Source organism: Dicentrarchus labrax, unplaced genomic scaffold, assembly GCF_905237075.1.
Source record: "Dicentrarchus labrax unplaced genomic scaffold, dlabrax2021, whole genome shotgun sequence".
In the NCBI taxonomy this organism is placed as follows: Eukaryota; Metazoa; Chordata; class Actinopteri; family Moronidae; genus Dicentrarchus; species Dicentrarchus labrax.
Window position 1 is genome coordinate 32,306,400 of NW_026136713.1, and position 22,675 is coordinate 32,329,074.

The 22,675-nt window shown below is 40.6% G+C and overlaps 1 protein-coding gene across 2 annotated transcripts in view; it reads left to right on the forward strand.

Moving 5' to 3' along the window:
* The window catches only part of slit3 (slit homolog 3 (Drosophila)), a 240,419-nt gene that overhangs the window by 137,261 nt on the left and 80,483 nt on the right, over positions 1-22,675 (forward strand). Inside the window, exons 1-2 of one of the 2 annotated variants that reach the window (XM_051419432.1) lie at positions 5,186-5,297; positions 5,621-5,692. Coding sequence is in view for 1 of the 2 variants with exons in the window: in XM_051419431.1 (XP_051275391.1) it covers positions 5,621-5,692 (72 nt within the window). In the remaining variant the exon portion in view is untranslated. Of the gene's footprint in view, positions 1-5,185; positions 5,298-5,620; positions 5,693-22,675 lie in introns of those variants that run through there. The other variant, XM_051419431.1, reaches the window with a different exon arrangement.

The following is a 22,675-nucleotide window of genomic DNA, read 5'->3' on the forward strand; positions in this document are numbered from 1 at the left end:
ACATGCAACCCTAATCCAATTTCCAACTTGCTTCTACTTTTGTTCCTTTGCGTTCCTTTATCCAGCAGACCACCATTTCTTCTTTTATTTTTTATTTCTCCACACTTTCATTTTACCCTGTGTCTTGTTGCATGTCCCCAAACCATTATTTTCTTCTCTCACTGTTTTTCTCTTCAGCTCCTCTCTTCTGATATGTATCTATCTACCTAAATGTGTGGATCCGACAAGTAGCAGCGACAAGAAACAGAGCGATAGGTTTACATGAGCAAAGTCAAACCATGACAGCATCAGTCATTTGAGTAAAACAAAATGTGTTACCACAATAATTCCCTAACTGTAACCACACATTTGTTATTGTGCTCATGACCACAAAGTTTCCCAAACCTTAAGTATTTGAACCCTAACCTAACCAAGTTGTTTTGCAAACAAACATTAGCTGTGTCACATTATAAAATGTATTTATTACAATTTGTTGCACAAAGAGTGTTACATTTGTTTCTATTTTCCATTTTGAGCACATAAATCTTAAAGAGGATTGCAAAAAATTTGGAAAGTTGGTATTCCTGTTATCATTTACCTCACAATGGCTGCGTTTGACCAAACCATACAAAGTGATCTACTGAAGTAGTGTTGTAATAAACGGAGCCATAGCACATCACTGTTTATTCATTCATTATTTATTTGTTCCATGTGTTTCCAATATGTCTCCATCACTATTCATTGTGTAATTTCTTCATCAACAAAAATGTTCTGCATCAGGCAAATGGGAAACCGTTCTAGTAATTTCCAGTCAAAAACTATTATATTGGTTTTGAAATTTGATGAAGCATTTTTTGTTGATATGCACTGGATGGGAACCCAGTTAGTGTATCATCCTTCCCTTCCCCTGTCCTTTCATTAATCACTCAGTCAGTAGTGGTTGCTCACTGAGGGATTCATGGAGTGGCAGGGTTGCTGTGTGTTTATGTGTGTGTGTGCTTCCCTCTGCTCCAGATGGTAGCAGAGGGAAGCATTGAATCAGTCTGCCAATAGGCCTTATGATAGACATGATTAAACACACTAACTAATTATATGAAAGGAAATTAAATTCAGGACCCCCGTTCTATCCCCTGTAGCAAACATCCTTCATCTGAACACTATAAAAGCACACACACACACACACACACACACACACACACACACACACACACACACACACACACACACACACACACACACACACACACACACACACACACACACACACACACACACACAAGGACTATGAATGCAACACAATGGTACAAATACAGACAGCACACACATTCACACAAAGTACACCCTCATTCCAGATTGATACCAATCATGTCACTGCTAATCAGGGTGCTTGGTGAACAAAGCTGTCAGAGAAATCCAATCATATCACAGCTGATGGAATCGTTTACTGTGGATGAGGATGGAAGATGAAGTACATGGTCGCCAATATGAATCCACCAGTTATTCTCAATTCTTTGAAAATTACAGATGTGAGGTTTCTGGAGCATAGTGATAACATGTTCTCAAAATTATCAAAACACATTCCTGTAGAGTTATGCAGAGTTGAGGAGTTTAAGACATTTCATCGCTTGTCTCACAGTCCTTGTCAGCTCTACACAGCAGTGGGAATCCAACTCCCTCAAATCAAGAAGTCATGAGATACAATGTGCAGCTCTTCAATTTGGGATTTATTCATCAAACATCTCTCCTTGGTTAGGGAGAGCTCATGGTCATGCTTAAAAGAAACCAACATTGATTGTCTGTAGATTACAGGATGCAAACCTTGTCTCTGTTGTCAAAGTCAGACAGACACCAAACTAGTCTTCCCAATCCCTTCCCTAAGAGGTGTTGGGAACAATGGCAAGCTACTTCCACCTTTGCTACATAGTGTGGAAAGCCATTATTTCCCCAGCTACAAGAAGACATTTGTCAGAAAAAACTTGAACATAGGTCATTCTGAGCTCTTATAGAACCAATGCTGTTGTTTGTTTGAGGACGACAGTCTCACACCGTAACACCTAACACTACAGGCAGACAGGAACATTGATATTGGCAACCCAGGATTATATTCAATGGCAAATCTTTTACGTCCAATGTCAACATTTTTTAAACTATTGCTTCCTACAATATTTCCTCATGGATATTTAAGTATGGTTAAGGTCAGACAGCGCTCATGGTTATGTCAAATAAACTGTAGTTAAGGTACAATAAAGGTTAGGCAATTGAAACATGTGGTTAAGGTTAGGGAATGATCGTGCACAGTAATTGCAGTGAACAGTCTCCTGCATGACAGTCAGATGTGCTATACACTTACCATCCTGACCTCCACACCCTTACTCTCTGTTTTGCAACATAAATAGCACACTACTTCCCACATTGGCACTGGACATCAACACTAAATGTACATTGTTATTGTGTCTTTCTTACTTACTTTGTGTCTTAATTACTAGATACTTGGCTGTACTACTTGGATAAGCGGGTGAATTGTAGGAAACAAACCATATTAGACCTCTTTGTTCTATGGAACAACTCAACCTTTCCCTACGCTTCATAATCACTAATCAGTGTTACAAAACGAGCAGTATAATGACTTTAATAACTACAGTCAACTTTGGCAGTGCCATCCATCTCCATATGGCTGATCAGGCTGGGTGCCAGTTTGTCTTCCTAAAAAAAAAAATCATGCCTTTTAATTACATAAAACACAAACATGGCACAACCATATGTTGGTACGATCCAAAGGCTCACCATATTTTAGAGTCCAGTCATTTCACAGATGCTCACACTCACAGCTTCTCTTCTTCAAGAAAGACTCCATAACAAGTGGGGGGAAAAAAATCAACTTAAAACATGGCTTTCAACAAGAGTACACAACCTGATCTGACTATTCTTTTATATCAAACAGAACACTTGTTTAGTGCTCCATGCTGATGATGCCACCAGTCTTTACCAATTGTATCCAATTAATCAAGTGCAGCATATCAAGGCTGTAAAGAACTCTCTAAATTACCTCTAAAATATAATTGCATTGCATCAAAGCTGATCAAAACATCTCATCAGTTTTTGGAAGCCTTTGGAGGGTCAAAAATAATTATGTTGCCAGGCCTGTGGGCGCAGAGTTGTTTGGTATTTACTGTCTTGAGTCCAAACTGAGCTCATGCCAACCATTAACCAGCAGCAGTTGGTCAATATCAGCTAATACATGAAAAATGTTCTTACTGTACTGCACTCTCACTACTATACTGATCAAATGAAGACAATTGAAGTATTTTGCCGCTGTATGGCAGCTTTTCCAAGTTTTGTCTGGATGAAAATATCATTTTGCAGTTTGGTTTATAAACTCATGTGGTAGTGATAGGTAGATGAGACAACCCTTTTTTCTGTGATAAGATAATGATTTTTCATGTACACATAAAATGTTTGTCTTTTTTTCACATTTATCTTGTCAGGCTGCAATAGAGTCTTTCTTTAACATGCTTGGAAATGCAGCTACATAGTTAGTTGCACTTACTGGTGTAACTAGTAAAATATATTTTTCTGAAACGTATCCCTCAGATTCCTCGCCCACAGTGACACAAACATACACATATAAAAACAAATTAAAGAATATGTTGCTCCCGAAGCCCTGATGCAATTGCTGGCACCCTTAAGACGCAACCCAGCTCCTGTTTTGAGATCCACCTTCCTCAGGGTTAAAAGCTGACATGACTGATATAACAGGTGCTGCAGTGTGCTGAGAAGACACCGGGGCTATGTAGAGAAGGAGAAAAGCAGATTTAAAAGGTTGATAAAAGAAAACAGAGAGAAGAAATGGATTAGCAATGGATAGATGGAGGGTTAGAAGAGAAAAGGTGAAGGGGAATCAGAGATGAGAGGAGACGAGGGGGCACTAGAGGGAGAAAAAAAATGGATTATGAATGGAGAGAGGGAGAGAACATGAAAAATGGAGAAGATGGCTGCTCCGAAACAAGGGGAGAAAAAAGAAAAAAGTCAAAGAGAAAAAGGATTAGGGATGGAGGGATCTAGTGGAAGAGAGATGAGATGGGGAAGGGGACAAGGAGAAGAAGATTAAGGTGAAGTGATATGCTTTTATCTTCTAGTGTCTGGAGAGCAGACAGTTACTAGCCATACTGTGTGTGTGTGTGTGTGTGTGTGTGTGTGTGTGTGTGTGTGTGTGTGTGTGTGTGCGCGCGTGTGTGCGCCCATGAGGGTTTGTGGACCTTTACGATTACATGTGTTTTTCTGTTTGTGTGTTTCTCTAACTGTGTGTTTGAGTGTTTTTTTACTTGTGTTTGGTTACATCCTTCCCTTCATGCATCTCTGTGTCCACCTGTCTGAGTCTGTGTGTGTGTGTGTGTGTGTGTGTGTGTGTGTGTGTGTGTGTGTGTGTGTGTGTGTGTGTGTGTGTGTGTGTCTAAGAGTCTAAATGCCACTCATCCTTCCTGGTTAAGTAAAAAAAAAACAACCCACAAAGATAGTTCTGAATGTCTGTCCTTTGTTTCTTTCCATTTGCAATCCATCCATCTGCTCCTCTGCAGAAGAAAGAAGAGAGGGGGTAAGGGAAAGTCAGAAGGATGGATGGATGGGAGGAATGAGTGGAGGTTCCGGGGTTGTTGGGTTCATGGATGGAGGGATGGTTGTTGGCGGGGGGGGAGGTTGAGTACCTAGAGCTGAGCAAATTAAAGTAAAAGCAAAGGATAGATGGCGGTGGGGTACAGGGTGCATCTGGGAGTCCGGTGAACGAGGCGTCGAGCGAGCCAGGGAGGAGGGGGAGGTAGAGAGAGGGGAAGGAAGGAAAACGGGAAAGAGAGGCAGAGTCGTGACTGTAGGTTGATTTACGGAGGCTTTCCTTTTAATGAAATTGTTTCAGTGACAGAGCCGGTAAAAGGCCCTTAATGGATTGGCTGGCCTAATGTAATGAAATTACTCCCTCTTTCACTACAGAGAGGGGGAAAAAAGAATAAAAGAGGACATGGGGAGGAGGGGAGGAGGAGGAGGAGGAGGATGGGAGAGGAGGGGTGGAAGAGGAGAAAATGCAATTAATATTTACAGAACAGACAAGCAGGGTGGGCTTTAGTAGCAACGGCTTGCTCGCTCTCTTCTTCACTGTGTCTACCTCTCTCATCCCTCTCTCTCCCGGTGGCCAGTGTGCGCTGGGCATGCAGCAGGGGAGGGAGGTGATAGGCTGACGCCAGGCAGGCCACTTCAGCGTACTGGTCTCCTCTCTCGCACTCTCCTTTTCCTCTCCTCCTCTCCTCAGGGCTGGCCATATCAGCGCCGAGGTGAGAGACTTAACCTTAGCTTGTGTGCTATCGTCTGGACTGGGTATCCCCAGATGTGTGTGTGTGTGTGTGTGTGTGTGTGTGAGTGAGAGAGAGAGTGTGTCTGGGAGTTAACACCAGTGTCTCCTACCTGCTATCTTAAACCTACTTACCGGGGTATCACCTCACACACACACCCCCACTCACACTCATTCAAGGAACCTGTCTTTTGTTAGTCCCTCCCCCAGTTGAGCGGACCTTGCATACTTGCGCCTGACTCTCTCCCATCTCTCTCTCTCATCTGTGTGTGTGTGTGTTCGTCTGTATGTGTGTGCTCGGTGCAGGCAACTGGACAGCAACCACATCAGCTGCATCGAAGATGGAGCTTTCCGGGCACTGCGCGATCTTGAGATTCTGTAAGTAGAGAAAATCCCGGTCCTCTCACTCTGGCTCCTCCATCTCTCTCCTCCTCCTCCTCCTCCTCCTCCTCTCATCCCCTCTTCTCCCCTCTTTGCTTTCCCGTGTGTTGTCTGTGAAGCAGGGACCTGTCCCACTCTCTCCTCCTCTCGTTATCGGTTTCTGTCTTATTCAGTTTCTTCATCCTTTCATGCTTGTTTTTCCTTTCATGTAAAAATTCACGTCTTCCTCCTTTTCTCTCCTCTCATCTTTCACTTGTGTGTCATCCCTCATTCTTTCCCCTCCATCTACTTTTGTGTTTTTTTCTCTATCTTTTTCTCTTTCTCTTTATGCCTATCTGTATGTTTTTGACATAGGAAAGGCTTAAACTCAAAGATGCTTTTGTTGATACAATGTAGTTTCTGTACATGTTGCTGTGTGTGAATTATCTTTTGCGATACCCTTGTGTGTGTGTGTGTGTGTGTGTGTGTGTGTGTGTAAGCTGCGGTGCACGTCTAAGTGCCTGTGTGCAGCATTGCTCGGAAGGATGAAGCGTACCTGTTCATTCACCGGCATGCATTGTCTCTGACTTTCCATACACACACAAATGCAAAGAGAGTAAAAAACAATGTAGCAGGCAACCTGCGCTTTCTTTGCACCGTGTGTTAGTGCATGTGGGTGATTCCCTCTGCATATGGGAGTATGTTGATGCTCTTTGCCTCCAGCTGTGTATGTGATTGAGCGTGTGCATTTGTGTGTGTGTGTTTGTGTGTGTGTGTGTGTGTGTGTGTGTGTGTGTGCGTGCGCAAGTTTGAGCGTGTGATCTGTCCACATTTCCAGAGCTGCTCATTTGTCACTATGCTCAGAGGTGTGACTGGCGACTGTGCAGTGTGAGGTTGTGTTGGGAAAGGTGTCTACTTTCTCCACAATTGAATGTGTGTGTGCAGGCTCCCGTCATTGTACACAATATGTGTGTGTATGTGTGTCCATGGGGTGCATTTACTCTCCCACAGAGGCAGAGTCTGTGTGTTGCATTCATTTTTGTGCCAATATATATAAAGGTTATAGTGTCATGTCTTAATTTAAGCTGGAAAAAGTTAACACAAGTAGGGATCCTGTCTTTGGTTGGCACCAGCTTTGACTCATTTGTCTGTAGGGTTGTTGGCAATGCTGTCATATTCTGCTCTATGGTGCTGAGAGGTGAAAAGGTTAGTGGTATTGTTGCTTGATATGTTTATTAGAGGGTAAAACTGTATAGCAAATACGACAGGGACAAAGAGAAAGTGAGAGAAGCACACTGACAAAGGCAGACAACAGAGGAGAGGACAAGATGATTGGAGCGAACAAGAGCAGAAAAAGAAGAGAAGACTGACAGCACTGTCCCAACCTTTACTCTGTCTGTCCCTGGTAACACATTACATAGCTAGTTCATCATTAAGTGGACACGATTGAGGTCCACAGAGAGAGACCCACAAGAACAGGCACATAATACTAATAATACAGTGTTGAAGTTGACATTTAAACTTGTTGATTCTCATGTTTGTGAATACATTGTGACAATGGACAAGCGTTTCCCCTCAGTTAGGCAGTCCAAATGAATAACTAAATCTAATTGGCTGCTTCTGGAGGAAATCTGTCTCATTATCACATAAAGATCTACTGTACCAAGCAACATTGTGGGAGCAAGGAAACCGGATACAAGGCTTAAAATCTCTGCTAAAGACACGATGCAAACCAGAGCTGCAGTCTTTGAAACAATCTGTCATAATCTATTGGGTTCTTGTGTTCTTTTATGTCAAATGGAAAAAAACAAATTCCTAATTAATTTGTCATTAAAACCACTTCTGTGTTCAAGAAGACAATGTACAATTTTATTTTTCTTGAAATCAAAATCTTTAAAATAATGACAGGATCAAGCATAAGATGAAAAGCATTATTTTTATCCTAATATGGAGTAGACCTGGGTATTTGTGCTGTGAGAGCTCAGTCAGATACCCAACAGTATCAGGCACGTCTTGATGAGTATCCTGCTGCTGTAGGTGTGATTGTGCTTGGTGCAGTCAGGTGCTGCTTAATGTGTTGTTGTTCACATGAATGATTAAAGAGAGCAGAGGATACAGTGGGAAATGGTTCAATACATGGCAGCGTACACTGTGGACAACATTCCAACCTCACAGCTCTTACAAGTACTAGAATGAGGTAGTTTGTGTTTTAAATGATGTCGGGAAAAGAACGCATTTTATTAATGTTTTGTGTTAATATCAGCTTTGGTTTATGCTGCAAAAAAAAGTTTATTTTGCCATCTTGGATTCAACCTGTCGTGATTCCCTTTCTAGGTTTTATTCCTTTTAGCAAAGTGAGCTTTTTTGATTCCCCTGCCTCACTTTTTGCTCAGCGCACAATGGAAGTGATAGGGGGCAGATAGAGGGGGATCAGCAGTGCGAGATACAACATATTAGCAATTCATAAGACTCTGACAGCTGAGTACTCTGCAGGATTTACAATTCACTGTAAATACGCAGCCGTTCCCATTCACAGCAGACAGCATGACAGCACACAGTATATTCACTGAATGTGACGTTTTAATAAAGGCAGGTACGTGTGTGTGTGTGTGTGTGTGTATGTTTGTGTGTGTGTGCAAGTATTTGTGCACGTGTGCAAAGGGCATGAATGACAGTAAGCAATTCTGCCGCTGGACTGATCTTCATTTCAAGCATCTTAACACACACATACTCACGCAGATGTATGCGTATTCTCACATATGCACACACGCACACACACAGGCAGAGCTCCATCTGTTCAGTTCCTGGGGTTTATTTCGTGACCGCAGTACAAAATGGGGTGATAGAGATAACAGTGATTGGAAGTCATGTGACTGCACCATCAGGTAGGTGTGTATTTCTGTGTGTGTGTGTGTGTGTGTGTGTGTGTGTGTGTGTGTGTGTGTGTGGGCACACAAACTGTTGTACACCAGTGTGTGTGTGAGAGGAGTCTTGTACTTCTATCATTGTGAGGACCGGTTTGCGTTTTAGACCTTCATAGTGAGACACATTTATGAAAGTGCCGGTCAACACTTTGCTTAGACTTGTTTTAGACTTGGTTTTTGGTCAGAATTATTTGGTTTAGTTTAAGGATAGGGTTGAAAGGATTAGTTGATTAATCCATTAGTTGATCCATAGTCAGGTCTCTCATAGAGCAGTAATGCAGAACATTTGCTGGTTCCTGCCTGGGGATTTGCTGCTTTTCTCAGGTTTATATCATTGTAAATTGAATATCGTTGGGGTTTTTACTGTTAGTCAAACAAATCAAGCAATCTGAAGATGTCCCATTCATATCTAGAAAATCATAATTGGTAGTTCTAAGTATTTTCAGACATTTTGTTGGCAAGTAATCAGCTAATTGAAAGAATAATCAATAAATAAATTCATAACAAAAGAAACTATTAGTTGAAGGCCTACTAAAGGTAACAGTTGGGATTAAGCGTGTAGGGGCTATATGTATTTAGTCTTTGACTATGTAAGGAGTCAAAGCGGGTCCATCAGTCAAGTATTTTTTTTTTTTGTAAAACTTACCTGTTTATTGCGTGATAGAGCTTTAAGATGACAATCACTTGAGAATATGTTTTGTGTGTTTGAATGTACTTTTCTACATTTCAATGTGACTGTGTGAATATTGCATAGGAGACTGTATGTAAGCTGACAGTCAACTGGATATGTTGCGTGTGTGTGTGTTTTAGCCATTTGTGTGAGTGTGTGTATGCGTCATGCCAAATGAAAGAAGCACTGCACTGAATGTGTGTGTGCAACTAACGAATCTCCACATTAATTAATCTAGTCATTTTTAATTAGCCGCTGTTTCGTGGTAGACTAGGCTTTATCTCAGCTGCTTAATATGTTTCACAGGAGCAGCGTTGACGAGTCAAAAGCTGAATACTGGGGCGTCGGGCTCATTCGGAAAATGCTAAATGGATTTTAGTTTGTTAGTTTCATTAATCTTGTTATAATTGTTCTCTGGAAATAAAGTGAAGTGATGGGCTGTTTTTTTCATTAAATCAGACAACATGTTAAAATTACGAGACATTTGAAACGATTGGATTTATAAAATATTTGACACATCACTGAATGAAAAAAGTATGCTTGTGCCGCTGTGGTTGAGTCCTCTATCTGTCTTGGACAAACGGATAGCCATTTATTAAGAATTAATAATATCATTTGATAAATAAAAATGCATTGTTAAATTTTCATTTATTTTGTTACTTTTATTTATGTATAAACAGAAATCAAAATGCAGCTAGTTTTTCTTCATGTTGAAAATATAATGTTCAGGATTCAGTCTTCTCATTGATTCATGGACGTTGATCCAAAGAACTAATTTCTATTTTCTGAGTTCAGGGTAGACCTGTTTGAACTGTTGTTCGTGAAAGAAGACTTTTACTTCCTGAGGAGGTTTAGAAAGAAAGACGGCTTTTAACACTTTTACATTCACCATTTCCTTTGATATCCACTCCTGTTACTCACATGTCCTTAGATAGTCTCTTTCACTTCCTCCTCTCTCTACTCCCTCTTTCATGGCTGCCAGGATGAAAGTGGAGGATCGGTGTTGTAAAAGCAAGGCAGTGCTCAGCTATGATTTATTTAGACCCGAAAGGACTGCGGTTACTATCCCTTCCTCTTTTTTTGCCAGGAGAAGCAAGAGACAAGAGAGATTTGGGGGCTGGGTGTTCACAAAATGGAAAAGGGAAGAAGGAGGGATTTGAAGGGAGGGTAAGAAAGAAAGAGTGTGGTATCGGTGTTGTAAAAGCAGCCAGTTTCCCGGACATCATTTATTTATCTGCTGTTGGACCTGAGGAGAGGGAGGAGAGCCAATACAGAGGAAGCGAAAGAGGGAAATCCAGAGATGAGAGGCAGAGGGAGGCAATACATTTAGAGATATAGGTGGAGAAAAGGAAAGATAAAAGGTAAGTAGGAATAGGAAGATGAAGGGAAGAAGAGAGATGCATGAGAGATAGAAAGATACATAAAACAGATAACAGATCAGATAAATCCAAAGGACAGGACCAGATTGGACAAAAAGATGCAGATGAAAACTTAATTCAGAAAAAGACAAGAGAGAGGGAAGAGATGTAGGACAAAAAGGTGTAGAAGACATCAGAGAGCAGAAGAGATGAAACAGAAGGCAGAAAACTAGAAAGAAACACTGATGTGATGTTAGTGAATAAAAAAACAAAACAAAGACCAGTGATAGAAAATAGATTGAAAGGATCAGAGGGAGGAGAGCAGGGAGGCATTAATTATTGATGGAACAAATGTCTGACTGACTGACTCAATTTGGCCCTTTGTTGTTTCCAGACCACCAAGGCTGTCAGATAGACTCAGAACAGTGTTCCTCAATGGGGAAACCGCTGGGTCGCTGGCATGTTGATTTTCTGGGTCCTTGAGTTTTGTCAGCCTGGGCTCAAATGAAAAATATGGGCTTAAAAACGCAGAGTTTATTTTAATAGTTTTAGTTGAAAGTTAGATTGATAATCTGCTTTAAATTGGATTGCAAATAACTAGAGGTTAGGAAGATTTTTGCACCTGAAGTGCTAATAGCTTCTGCTTATGTATCTAATGCTGTAATTTGTCAAACGTATGATTAGTTAAGATTCCGACAGTACAAAATATATTCATTATTTTTATAGAATATTGTTTCATACCGACATTTTTAATCCTGGATTCTAAAACTGATTTTGTGTATATTTAAGTCACCACAGTGGATGGATGAACAATCTGCCATCAGTACATGAATAAACTTTAATAAAGATGAGAGTCAATATGTTTAACAGTCACCTGTCAGTCAGAAAGTCACAATTCAAGCTTGTATATGACCTGTTGTAAATAGTGTGACATTGAGTCAAACTTGACCTCTGCTGCAAGTCATCCTTTATCCCTCCCTAATATCCGTCCAGTCATTTTCCACTGGCCTGTAATGAAGATAAACTCCACTACTGCTGTGGTGAAAAATTAAAGAAGGAAATTAACATGCTCTGGTGATTTTAGGTAAGCTTTCATAGCCTGAAGAGAAGCGTGTCTGAGGAGGAAAATTGCCAGTCGTTCTGGAAGTAACTTTTTGGCTTGTCCTCAAGGACTTGTAAAATAACAAAACATTACCTGTCAGACTTAGTGCGACCTAAATAATTTTTGACTAAAATGCTTTACCCTACCTCCCCAGTATGTCTGCAGTTTGTTGAGAGGCATAGAAACAGACGGGTAATGTGAGGTGTTATGGATACAGAAACATTGTATTTGCCTCATGGTCAGATGAAGCACCATGCAGAGCAGTTTTAGGACAGATCCAACACTAAATACTTTATATCACTGTGGAGTTCATATGGTGCCATTTTGAAACATAACCCATTGTAGTGGATGACAGAGAAATGTTGTGGGCATTTTGAAATTAACTGTTGTGGGTGTCCATTTCAAATCATGTTGTGTAATTTAAACCCACACTCTGGTGGGGAAATGGAGAAACACTCATGCAGTATCGCTTATCATCAAGCATCAAGGGGGCCCTTTAGCAGGGCCTCTGCTCTGCTGGGAGATCTGAAAGGTGTGAATGATCAGCCTAGTAATCTCTTGCATTCACATTGGATGATTCTGCAGTACAGTGTTTTACGTGTATGCCAGCAATAAGTGCCGATGCAGGAATTAGTGTGTCCTTTATGTAGAAAGGTGAAAATTCAGGTTGTGGAAATTTAGGTGGTGGATGGGCTTGTAGCACATTTAACTTTAATGTAGGACACCAGAGTTTGCATCTCATCACAGACCTGAAATTAAGTACAAGTAAAGTGAAAGCATTTTGTTTTTAGCTTTGTCACTTTTTTGTTTTTTTTTACGTCCAATGGCAAAAAGATGTTTCTTTCTACAACCTCTGCACAGCTCATTGCACCAGATGGTTTGTTACACAGAACCAACTGGGAAGTGATTGTTGCAATCTGTTTGGAAAAGGGCAGGCACTTTCAAAAAATACATAGCAGGTGAATGGATGAACCATCTGTCAGCATGTATCATGAGCGAACCAATCAGATCAACAAGCATTCAGAAAGAAATCCTTTCCAGCTCTGATATGACATAGCGGCATCTATGTTAACCTCTTTAGCAGCTGCCATTTTTGTTTCAGGGCACTGAACAGAACAGGCACTTCTTATAGATGTTGTCACACACACCTAGCGTAAACCCTCGCCCGTAGCTCGTGCCAGTAGTTCCTCATAGGATGCTGTTTGGTTCTGTATCACTGTACTGGTCACTAACGCAAAGAGGCTTGGTAAGATGAATTCTAATGTGATCTCTGGATTGTTTTGTGATCTCGCAAGTCAGGCTGCCTCGCAAGGTTACATAGCAGCTACATCAGCTGCAGTATGGTTAAATATCTCAATTATGGCAAAAATACTTTATACTTTAATATATTATGCAATAGTTTAGGCAACAAAAATAGAAGAATAAAAGAGAAGAGCATGCTTCCAGTAACAAACGTATAGAAAATAAGTAATGCGTAAAACAAAACTGAAGTATAAAAGCTGTCAGCTCCTCTTGTACAGCAAACAAACCCTTTTAACAATGGCAACAAATCAAGCTGCTAAACTCAGTGTTATTCTTTGTTTTACCAGACAAGTCAATCTATTGACTTTCCTCTGCCTGGGTTCTGTGATGCCCTGCCAGGAATTAGTAGCATTGATTACGTTATATGAAAATAACTGTCATTTCAAAGGTGGCCGCACTGATTTGGTGATGGGAAACTGAAGTGCCAACATCAGTAAAGATTTAAAAAAGAAGCCAGAAACCTTCTCTGTGTCATCGACAAACTTAGATTGACTCACACTCGACTCATTTGTCTTTCATTTAAAATCATGAACAGATTGCAAGCCAGGGTGGGTTTATCATATTTGCCATTAAACACCTATCAGAATCAATTAGAGCCGCACAATATTTCTAAACAAGTGATTTTCCTAATGGCGAATCTTATCAACACATGACAGTGAGTCTCTTCATGTTCATTGTTAACATTAAACAAAAAGATTTATCTTAATTACTTGACAGCCCTTTTCATCTCAATACAAGCTTTTGAAGGCTTTGGATTGGTACTGCTATAGTTTATAAACACATTTTTTTTGTTTGGAATGTCTTTTGATTATCTGCTGATTATTGGAAACAACAAATACAGTGACTCTCCGTATCCATTACAAAGGTCAGACTTTGCCCAAAGCTTCATGTCATGAACAGCTTATATCTAATAGTGGATTTGTTAGAAGACTTCCTATTGATGCATGACTGAGAAATGTGCCTTGATTAACAAAGACATCAAAAACAAAAGATTTCCTTACTAATATTGCCATTTCATGTTTTGATGGACAAAGCTGTGATGCCGCCACAAACACATAAAGGGAAACTTGAAGAAGACTTTCCTTCAATGCCTGACTGAGAAGAGTACCATGCCCGTTAAACTCAACAGCCCCGCAGTCGGCTTTCCTCCTAATACTTTGATTCCACCTTTTTTTGAAAGTCTTTGATGGTCAAAGCTGCATGTGCTCAAACTTGTAAGGCCAATAAACACAGCAGAAGTGGAAATGTAATTATGTGATAAACACAGTCTTTATATTTGGCAGAGGAGCCGCTCCATCCACTTTGTCGGTTTGATTCTCTGAGAATTCCTCGTCTTTGCAATCACGTCAGCGCAGATGGTAGGCATTCCTCCTGTAGCGACTAATGACAGTGTGTGCCAGCGTGTGTTTTTACTCAGTGAGGGCTAATTTAATACCAAGAGCCAGCGTTGAATGCAAGCCAGCCCTCCTCTGCTGTACCCTGAAGTCTTTCCATATATTGTTGTCTTCATTTGTATCAACGCAGAATGCAGAGTAGCAGAGTAGCAGAAAATAGCCCCAAAATATTATGTGAGAATTTTGTCTTCCGCATTTGTGCCGTTTAATTTTGTTTTTACATTTACAACATTTTAGTAGCTTAATTAAGTAGAGCAGCGTATTCACTGTTCCTTAGTTGTCCGGCAGACTTAAGCCATCAACATGTAAGCTAATTCCTGTAACCTTTAGCTTCCAATTATGTCTCCTGTTGAACACCTACTCAAAAATCGTACACTAGAGCTTATCTTCTCGATTTATTATTCCCTGTTCAGTTGCATTTGTCTGCAGTAGAGCACAGTTTGTAGATGGTTTGCATTCACAAGGGCAAACCAATCATTGCTAATGCCCTGCGATGTCTCAATCAATAATACATAATCTATTTTAAAACACTTACCACATAGCTAACGCCTGATTTGGAATTCCACTGTGTTTTAGCAAGTGTGTCTGCGTGTCTCTGAATGAGTTAATCCAGTTAGCGCATGTGTCTGCCAGGCCACATCAGAATAAATGATGGGTCCCTGTGTGATGATGAATGGTAATTTAGATTTAACATAACTGGACTAACGAGCGCGCTAATGACTCCAAAGCTAGCCTGGACAGCTCTCACTCGGCGGGCTATCGCCTTGCATCCCAATGAGCTGGGGAAAGGGCACCCATTTACACACACACACATACAGAGGAAAAACATGCAGAAGTGTTTTAATAAATGCATGCATACACAATCATAAATTCACAAATGGTTCTGGCAGGGAGGCACACACGTACGCAGCCCAACGCACAAGCTGGGGCTGGGGTGTGTGTGTGTGTTTGTGTGTGGGTGGCGTGTGCACATGCGTGTATGTTTCTAAGGACTCCATGAGTAGTGGAGAGCAACGATGTCAGGCTAATATGAAGCTGATTAATTAATAATTATTCATAGGCCGGTTCTCAACCAGTTGAATTAGATGCGGTTTTCGTTCACTGATCTTTCGACTCAAGTTTTTTTTTCTCCCGCTGACAACGAGGATTAATGAAAATAGATGATAAGTACTTGATCATTTTCAGATATAAATAGAATTAATCAGTTTCATTTTTCAAAAGGGTCTCTATCTCAGTCAGAAAATGTAAAGAGGGTGAGTTTTCAGCAAATCGTTTATCTTTAGATCTGAAGCTGCTTATTTCTCAAGGTGATGGGAATATATGTCCCACATTTTACTTCAAAGTCAATGCATTCTTGTTCCACTGTTCTTGTCTTTTTCAAACCACCATCCACGATTAGCTGCTTCTTAAGGTAATAACATATACAGCAGCTTTATATCCGCGGACGTTACTGCTTCATCAGGGCTACCAGTTTCTTGCATCTTGGTTGAATGACATGTTCAAACATGGGATGTGACTTCACGACAGTGTTTGTACATTACCAGTATGGATTTCTAAAGCCACTTGTTGCCCCCATTTATGTGCCGGCTCGATGTCATCGATAGTATCATAAATCAGATAATCTCTAGCCATTCAGTCCCTGAAAAATCCAATATGTGTCCATCAGCATTCAGCACCTATTGAAGTGTCCTTGAGCCAAAAGCTCAGTTCTTTCCTGTACACTTATTGGAAAAGTTTTTGTTGAATACCAAACACGTATTTGCACAAAGTACCTAATTATCCTCTGCAATGCTTTTGGCAGGATACGACTCTGTTTTCTATGGTGCAAACAAAACATAATTTCTTAACAACCCGTTTAATGCTATTACGGTTGTCTGAAGCACAGTAGAAATACAGTAAACTACATGTCTGTTTACACTTTTGTAAATCTGAATAGATTGAAATTAGGGCTGCAATGAAAATAATCATATTGCCATTATTTTTGACAGATATTGCAATGGGCGATATGATTCACGATTAGTGGAAATGATCATCACAATTTTCATTTTCACTGGAAAAAACTGTAAAATCTTGATGATGTGACATTTGTTTGGGTCTGTACCAAACAAACGTGTTTTCTTTTATCTGTAGAACAAGATTTGCAGGCCAGGGCATCTCTGCAGCTCTACAGCACTTCATTATAATGCTGTTCTGTCACACATTTTACCTTTATCAAAAAATTGCAGCTTCTGTGATTTCGATGATATTTCACTTAGTTGTGCAGAAAACCAGCAGATATTTATATATATTTTGCAGATTCATGATCGAACTGCTTCCAAGCATAAAAAGCAAATGCGCTGCAGATGAAAGACTGACATGAAAGCAAAGGCTTTGCTATTAGCATCTTTTGCATGAGGGCGTTTAAAGGAGGGAAGGGACACTGAGTCTGAAGCCCTAGTTGATTCCTTCCTGCAGGAAAGCTTACCTTTTTGCTGATACCACAGAAAAATGACATCGGGGGACAGGGAGGGTTTGAGCATGAAAGATAGTGTGAGTGAATGAGAAGCAGGTCAGATGTCATGGAAATTATGTCTGCTGAACTGAAATATATTCAATTTTTCAGACACTGAAACTGTGGACTAGGACTGACAGAAGCTTAGGGTCTGACAAAGAGAGACAGACGGAGAAAGGAAAGGCGAGATGGTTATAGACGTTAGAGAGAAAAGAGAGGACTCCCACTGCCATTACATGACATGCCTACACACACACACACACACACACACACACACACACACACACACACACACACACACACTCACACAAAGAGTCAAGGGGTCTGAGGAGCACTCTAAAGAGTAGTGGAATAGCTGCATATTTTATGATCGCTTCTCTCAGTGAAGCACAGCTTTCTGGATGAGGATGTATCACTGAGAGAGAGAAGGCGAGAAAAAGAAGAGAAAGTAAGAGAGAGAGAGTGTGTGTGTGTGTGTGTGTGTGTGTGTGTGTGTGTGTGTGTAGTGAAGGGGTCTGGGCCAACCAGCGACTGTCATAATTCATAAGGGGAGACAGACAGAGTTGCTCAGTGCACTGTAGCTCCACAAGGTGACTTTCACTCCGCCTGAAACTCTCTATCTCTCTCTCTCTCTCTCTCTCTCTCTCTCTCTCTCTCTCTCTCTTTCTCTCTAACACACACACTCAAACACTTTTTTCAGCCCTCTCTTCTTCCCCTAACATGTCATCCCTCGTCTTCCTTCTGATTTTACTGTCTTCTCAATCATTTTTCACCTCCAATATTCACTTCTCTTTCCACCTACGTCCTGTCCACCTTTTCTCATCCCTCCTTCCCCTTGCCCTGTTGTCCCGTCTCTTCCTCTCTTTCTGTATTTCTGCAACATACTCTCCTCCTCTTTCTCCTCCCCTCTTACTTCCTGTCATTCTTGTATATTGTACCTTCACCTTTTCCCACCTCTGTATCATCTTATTTAGTGGGATTATGAAAATCTACTGTTACTACTGTACGTAATTAAGCGTGAAAATCATTTCACTATAATGTGACATCATCAAATCGAGGAGGTTCAGTTCAGATCATTCAACCGGAGACAAGAGACCAGAACAATTTTTTTTAAACATCAAGAGAGAGAGAAGAACAGCAAGAAAGACAGAGTGACGTGTATGAAACTTGTAAGCTAGAGGCATGAATTTTATTTCCACCTACTGAGCGGTTGACTTCTCAGCCTCGCTTCCACCATGTTTCCCTAAACTTTCTTTCCTTTTTTCATGACTGCAAGTTTGAAAATACACTTTAAAAAAAGAGGAAGATGTTGGCAGGGGATTCAGAGTGTTAGCATTACTCTTTAATGATGTCTCCAACAGTGCTCAAATCATCATACACACACAAAGTCTGCCAAAAGTACAGTATTTCCAAATGACATTACTTACACTTGGCCAGTTGTGCACGCTATATGAGACTATAACATATGAAATATGGATGAACAAAACTAAATCCAGTTAAGATAGAAAAATAAAACATAGTTATCAAATGAAATATTTTTGAGCCGAAATGTATTTTGTTTTTGTATATTATATAAATCATTCATATATTTTCAACATTGACAATTTATTATCGTTAGGCAGAGTACAGAGCATGTCAGCCCAAAATACTGTCCCAAATCCTTTTGTATGGTCCTTTTATCAAGTAAACCTACTTTCCTCTCTCTAAGTTATATTCTATTCATCACATACCTCAGCTTGGTCAGTGGCCCTTTGCTGCATGACACTTTAGATATTTCTGGACACGCCCACCTTTAGGTGACATCGTATTAGGAGCAAGAAAAAACACTTATGGACGTGGCAGGGTGGATGGATAACTTAAACAAACATGGGACTTTAACCCATGAGGCTGCTGCTCGTGTCCTCTCTGAAACCATTTTCCATCTAAATTATGTCAGGTACGTAACGTAACTTCTGACCATTTCCTAATCCTAACTAAGTTGTTCTTGTTTTAGCGCCTACTTAACCAAACAACGACCATTTGTGATTGTGACTTTTCCCTTGTGGGGATTGGATGTTCTAAAAGTGTTGCAACAAACCAAATAACTAGCTAAATTTCTTGGTGCCACGCACCCCATGCAAGTTCGTAGCATGTGATTATACAAATTTAATTCATAAAGGCAATATGGCAATCTATAAATACTAAATAATGGCATACTTTCAGATCATTTTCTAATCCAACAATGATTGATGTGGCTCCAGATGAATGATATGCTGTCAAGTATATGTCTGCTATTGTGAAGAAATACAAAATACAAGAAGAGTTTGTAACTATGCATGTTTGTCCCAATAGTAAATGCAGTATGGTGAAATACCCTGGGTGTGTGTATGTGTGTGTGTGTGTGCACACATGCACGCCTTTTGCCTTAATTGTAATTTGAACTCACAGTACAGCCAAATACAGTATTTGTTTGTGCAACTCCACTGGTACAACCGTCAGAATTAAACAAGAGTTAGTGGGTAGAGAAAACTGTGCATATGTTGTGAGTGTTTGCATGTGTGTGTGTGTGTGTGTGTGTGTGTGTGTGTGTGTGTGTGTGTGTGTGTGTGTGTGTGTGTGTTTGTGTGTGGGTGTGTGTGTGTGTGTGTGTGTGTGTGTGTGTGTGTGTGTGTGAGTGTGTGAGTGTCTGTGTGTGTGTGCGTATGCTTGCCCTACATGTCAGAATATCCCCAGTGCAATTGGTCCAGCCTCAGCCGCCCCCAGTAACGATTGCATTTCTGTGGTCGCGTCCTGCCTCCAGATCTGTCTTATATCCCTGACACGTGGGTGCTGGATCGAAGCCCCTGAAACGAACCTTTCTTGAACCTAAAGTTTAGTAATACAAAGGCTGTTGTGTGTTTGTGTTTGTGAATACTCTAAAGGTTCCTGAGAAAGCAAATTTACTTTAAGTGGAGGCAAGTGTCTTTGTCAGTGCTTGTCTATGTTCGTGCCGTATATGTTACACCATATCTTCTCGTATGTGTACACATCTGTATCTGTCTGTCCTTGTATGTGTGTGTGTGTGTGTGTGTGTGTGTGTGTGTGTGTGTGTGTGTGTGTGTGTGTGTGTTTGTGTGCACGGAGGGGTCAGAAGAGAACAGAGGAGTGCAGCATTCTGCTGTTCAGTGATTTTGGTTTGGCTGGCCTTTTGGCTTCTGTTTGAGTCAGCGGGCTCAGCAGAGCCATCACACCCTGGCAACAACCAGTGCCCTGGCAAAGATAGAGAGTCTGACCTGAGAGAGAGAGAGAGAGAGAGAGAGAGGAGAGAGAGAGAGAGAGAGAGAGGAAGAGAGAGAGAGAAAGAGAGAGAGAGAGAGAGGGATGAGGCAGTATGGGAAAGAAAGAGAAAAAGGAAGAAAGACAAGATGGAGGGTCAGAAATCAAGAAAGAGGGGGCCAGTAGTCAGCATAAGAATTGAAAGTTTGGAAATATCTTTTCAAAAGCGAGCGAAAAGAGAGAGGAAAAAATAAAGCCATGGAAGACTGGCTAAGATAAGTGTGGAAGGTAACTACCGTCTTTAAAATAAGGACAGTGGTTTTAGACGTATTTGTTTGGGATTTAGAGAAAGTAGTCTTGGGATAACAGGGTGGGGGAATAACAAGAAGAGGAAAGTGAAGCAGGGCCTGAAAAAGAGATAAATTGAAACTGTGAGTTGACTGTTTCCACTACAATAATGATGGTGGATTTAAAAGGCACTTTAGAGTTTGTTTGGTTGGAGAGATACACAGAGAAAAGGTCAAAGGGGCTGGAGGAGGCAAAAAGATTGAAATTAGAGTTAGGGAGAGGGACAAAAGAGGTGAAGGAACAGAAGGTGGAGGTGATAAAGAAGGAAGAGATGGCCTGGCAGAGGGAGAGAAGGAGGGGAGAAGAGAAACAGGGATGGAGGGAAGTAAGGAGACAGAGTGAAATATAGCCATCAGACAGGTGGGGGACTGGTTGACAGAGACTGGAACAGCTTTGTGCATGGTAGCCAAACAGCAGCACTGACACTATTACATCAGCAGAATAGAGTTACACATTGTCGATTCTTTCTAGAGGCCGACTGATATGGCATTTTTGAGATCAATACCAATACCGATTTTAGAGGAGAAAATTTCACTGAAAACAAATATAGTGAATTTTGGCACTGGAATGAAATTTGTCCTTTTTACATGGATTGTGCACCAATATGAATATGAAAAGATGCTCAAGAGGCTGCTTTCTTAAACAAATAACTTTGTTAAATATAATGTTAAATAATTTAACATAGACATCACTGACCAGTTCTAGTTGACATTGATACCGATTTCTCTGTGATATGCCATTATCAGCCAACCGATATATTGTTAAGTGTTCTTATGCATATACAGTATTATGTGTTGTATTGTTTGAGCTTTTCTTTCTGTATCATACACACTTGATAAGAGCAAAAATGGTTCATATTGAGTTATATTAAGTAATCTTAAAAAAATGTATTATAATTGAAATGCTCATTCATGTTTGTAATGCTGAGATGGTTTAACATGAGTTTGTGCTCTGTCATAATGTTTTTGGGGGTGTTCACTGACCTAAACAGCCATGCAGGTAACACGTTAAGTCCAATCTCAGACAGTTCACACAGGACGGCTGGTAACACAGAGCTTATGCAGAGGTGGGAATAGCATCAGATATTGGAAGAGCTCTGTGCCAGCAGTCTGACCCATTCACAATTAATCACTTCCCACTGGGTGGCAGGACAGGAAAGAGGAGGAGAGATGGTGATGAAGGAGAGGAGGAGGAGGAGAGGCGATTTAAGGTGGAAATCAAGCAGAGCTAAAAGACAATTGAGAAAAGAGGAGAGCAAAAGGAAGAAGGAGGAGGAGGAGAGTCAAGGAAGAGAGAGGCAATCTGCAGTCTAATTTGTTTCCGTTTAAGGTGTAATGTTCTCATCAGTAGATTTTATGTACATCTTTCCTCCTGTCTGTCTTCCTCCCTCACATATTATTAGTATTTCGCTCCTCTCCCTTTGCTTCGCCATGTCTTGCTTGCAGATTTTCATTCTGGAATCCCACAAAGCATTTGTATTCGATCGGAATACAAGGGTGACATATTATGAAATATCAGAAAGCAAAAGCCTGGCATTGTGTTCCTACACTCTCTCTCTCTCTCTCTCACACACACACACACACACACACACACACACACACACACACACACAAATCTGTTTCTCTGCATTCTCTTTTTCCCTTTCTCACCCTCACATATGCACACACACAGACATACAGCCTTCTGCCAAACCACATGGAATTGTCCAATGACAATCATCCTGTATCCCTTTTTAGTTAGTGTTAGTTAATTTGATTAAATAAACATCATCAGATTGTGGTTTTAAGGGCAGCTTTTGTAACTTTACTCCACATTCAGACTATTATTTACACCCCACTTCAAAGAGCATTGATTTTTCACAAAGATACCTTCGTATTTCAATCTGTTAAAACTCTTTGCCAGGAGTTTGGCACATTATTGGACAAAGTTTCTTCCTTTGAGGCAATCTGAAAAGCTTGCAGTGCTCAGGACCTACTGGTCTCAGTGAGGAATAATGCAAACATCCATTATTCAGTTAATTGGAGCGCCAATACAGAAACCTTTTCTTTCCTCCATTTGTGCAACCATGTTTTCAGCAGAAAAATAACAGGCCCGATTTTAAAATGTCATGGGTTCACTTTAAAAATTTCTTTGAGAAGAATTCATTTCACTGTTTTGCACATCACCTGAAAAGTGGTT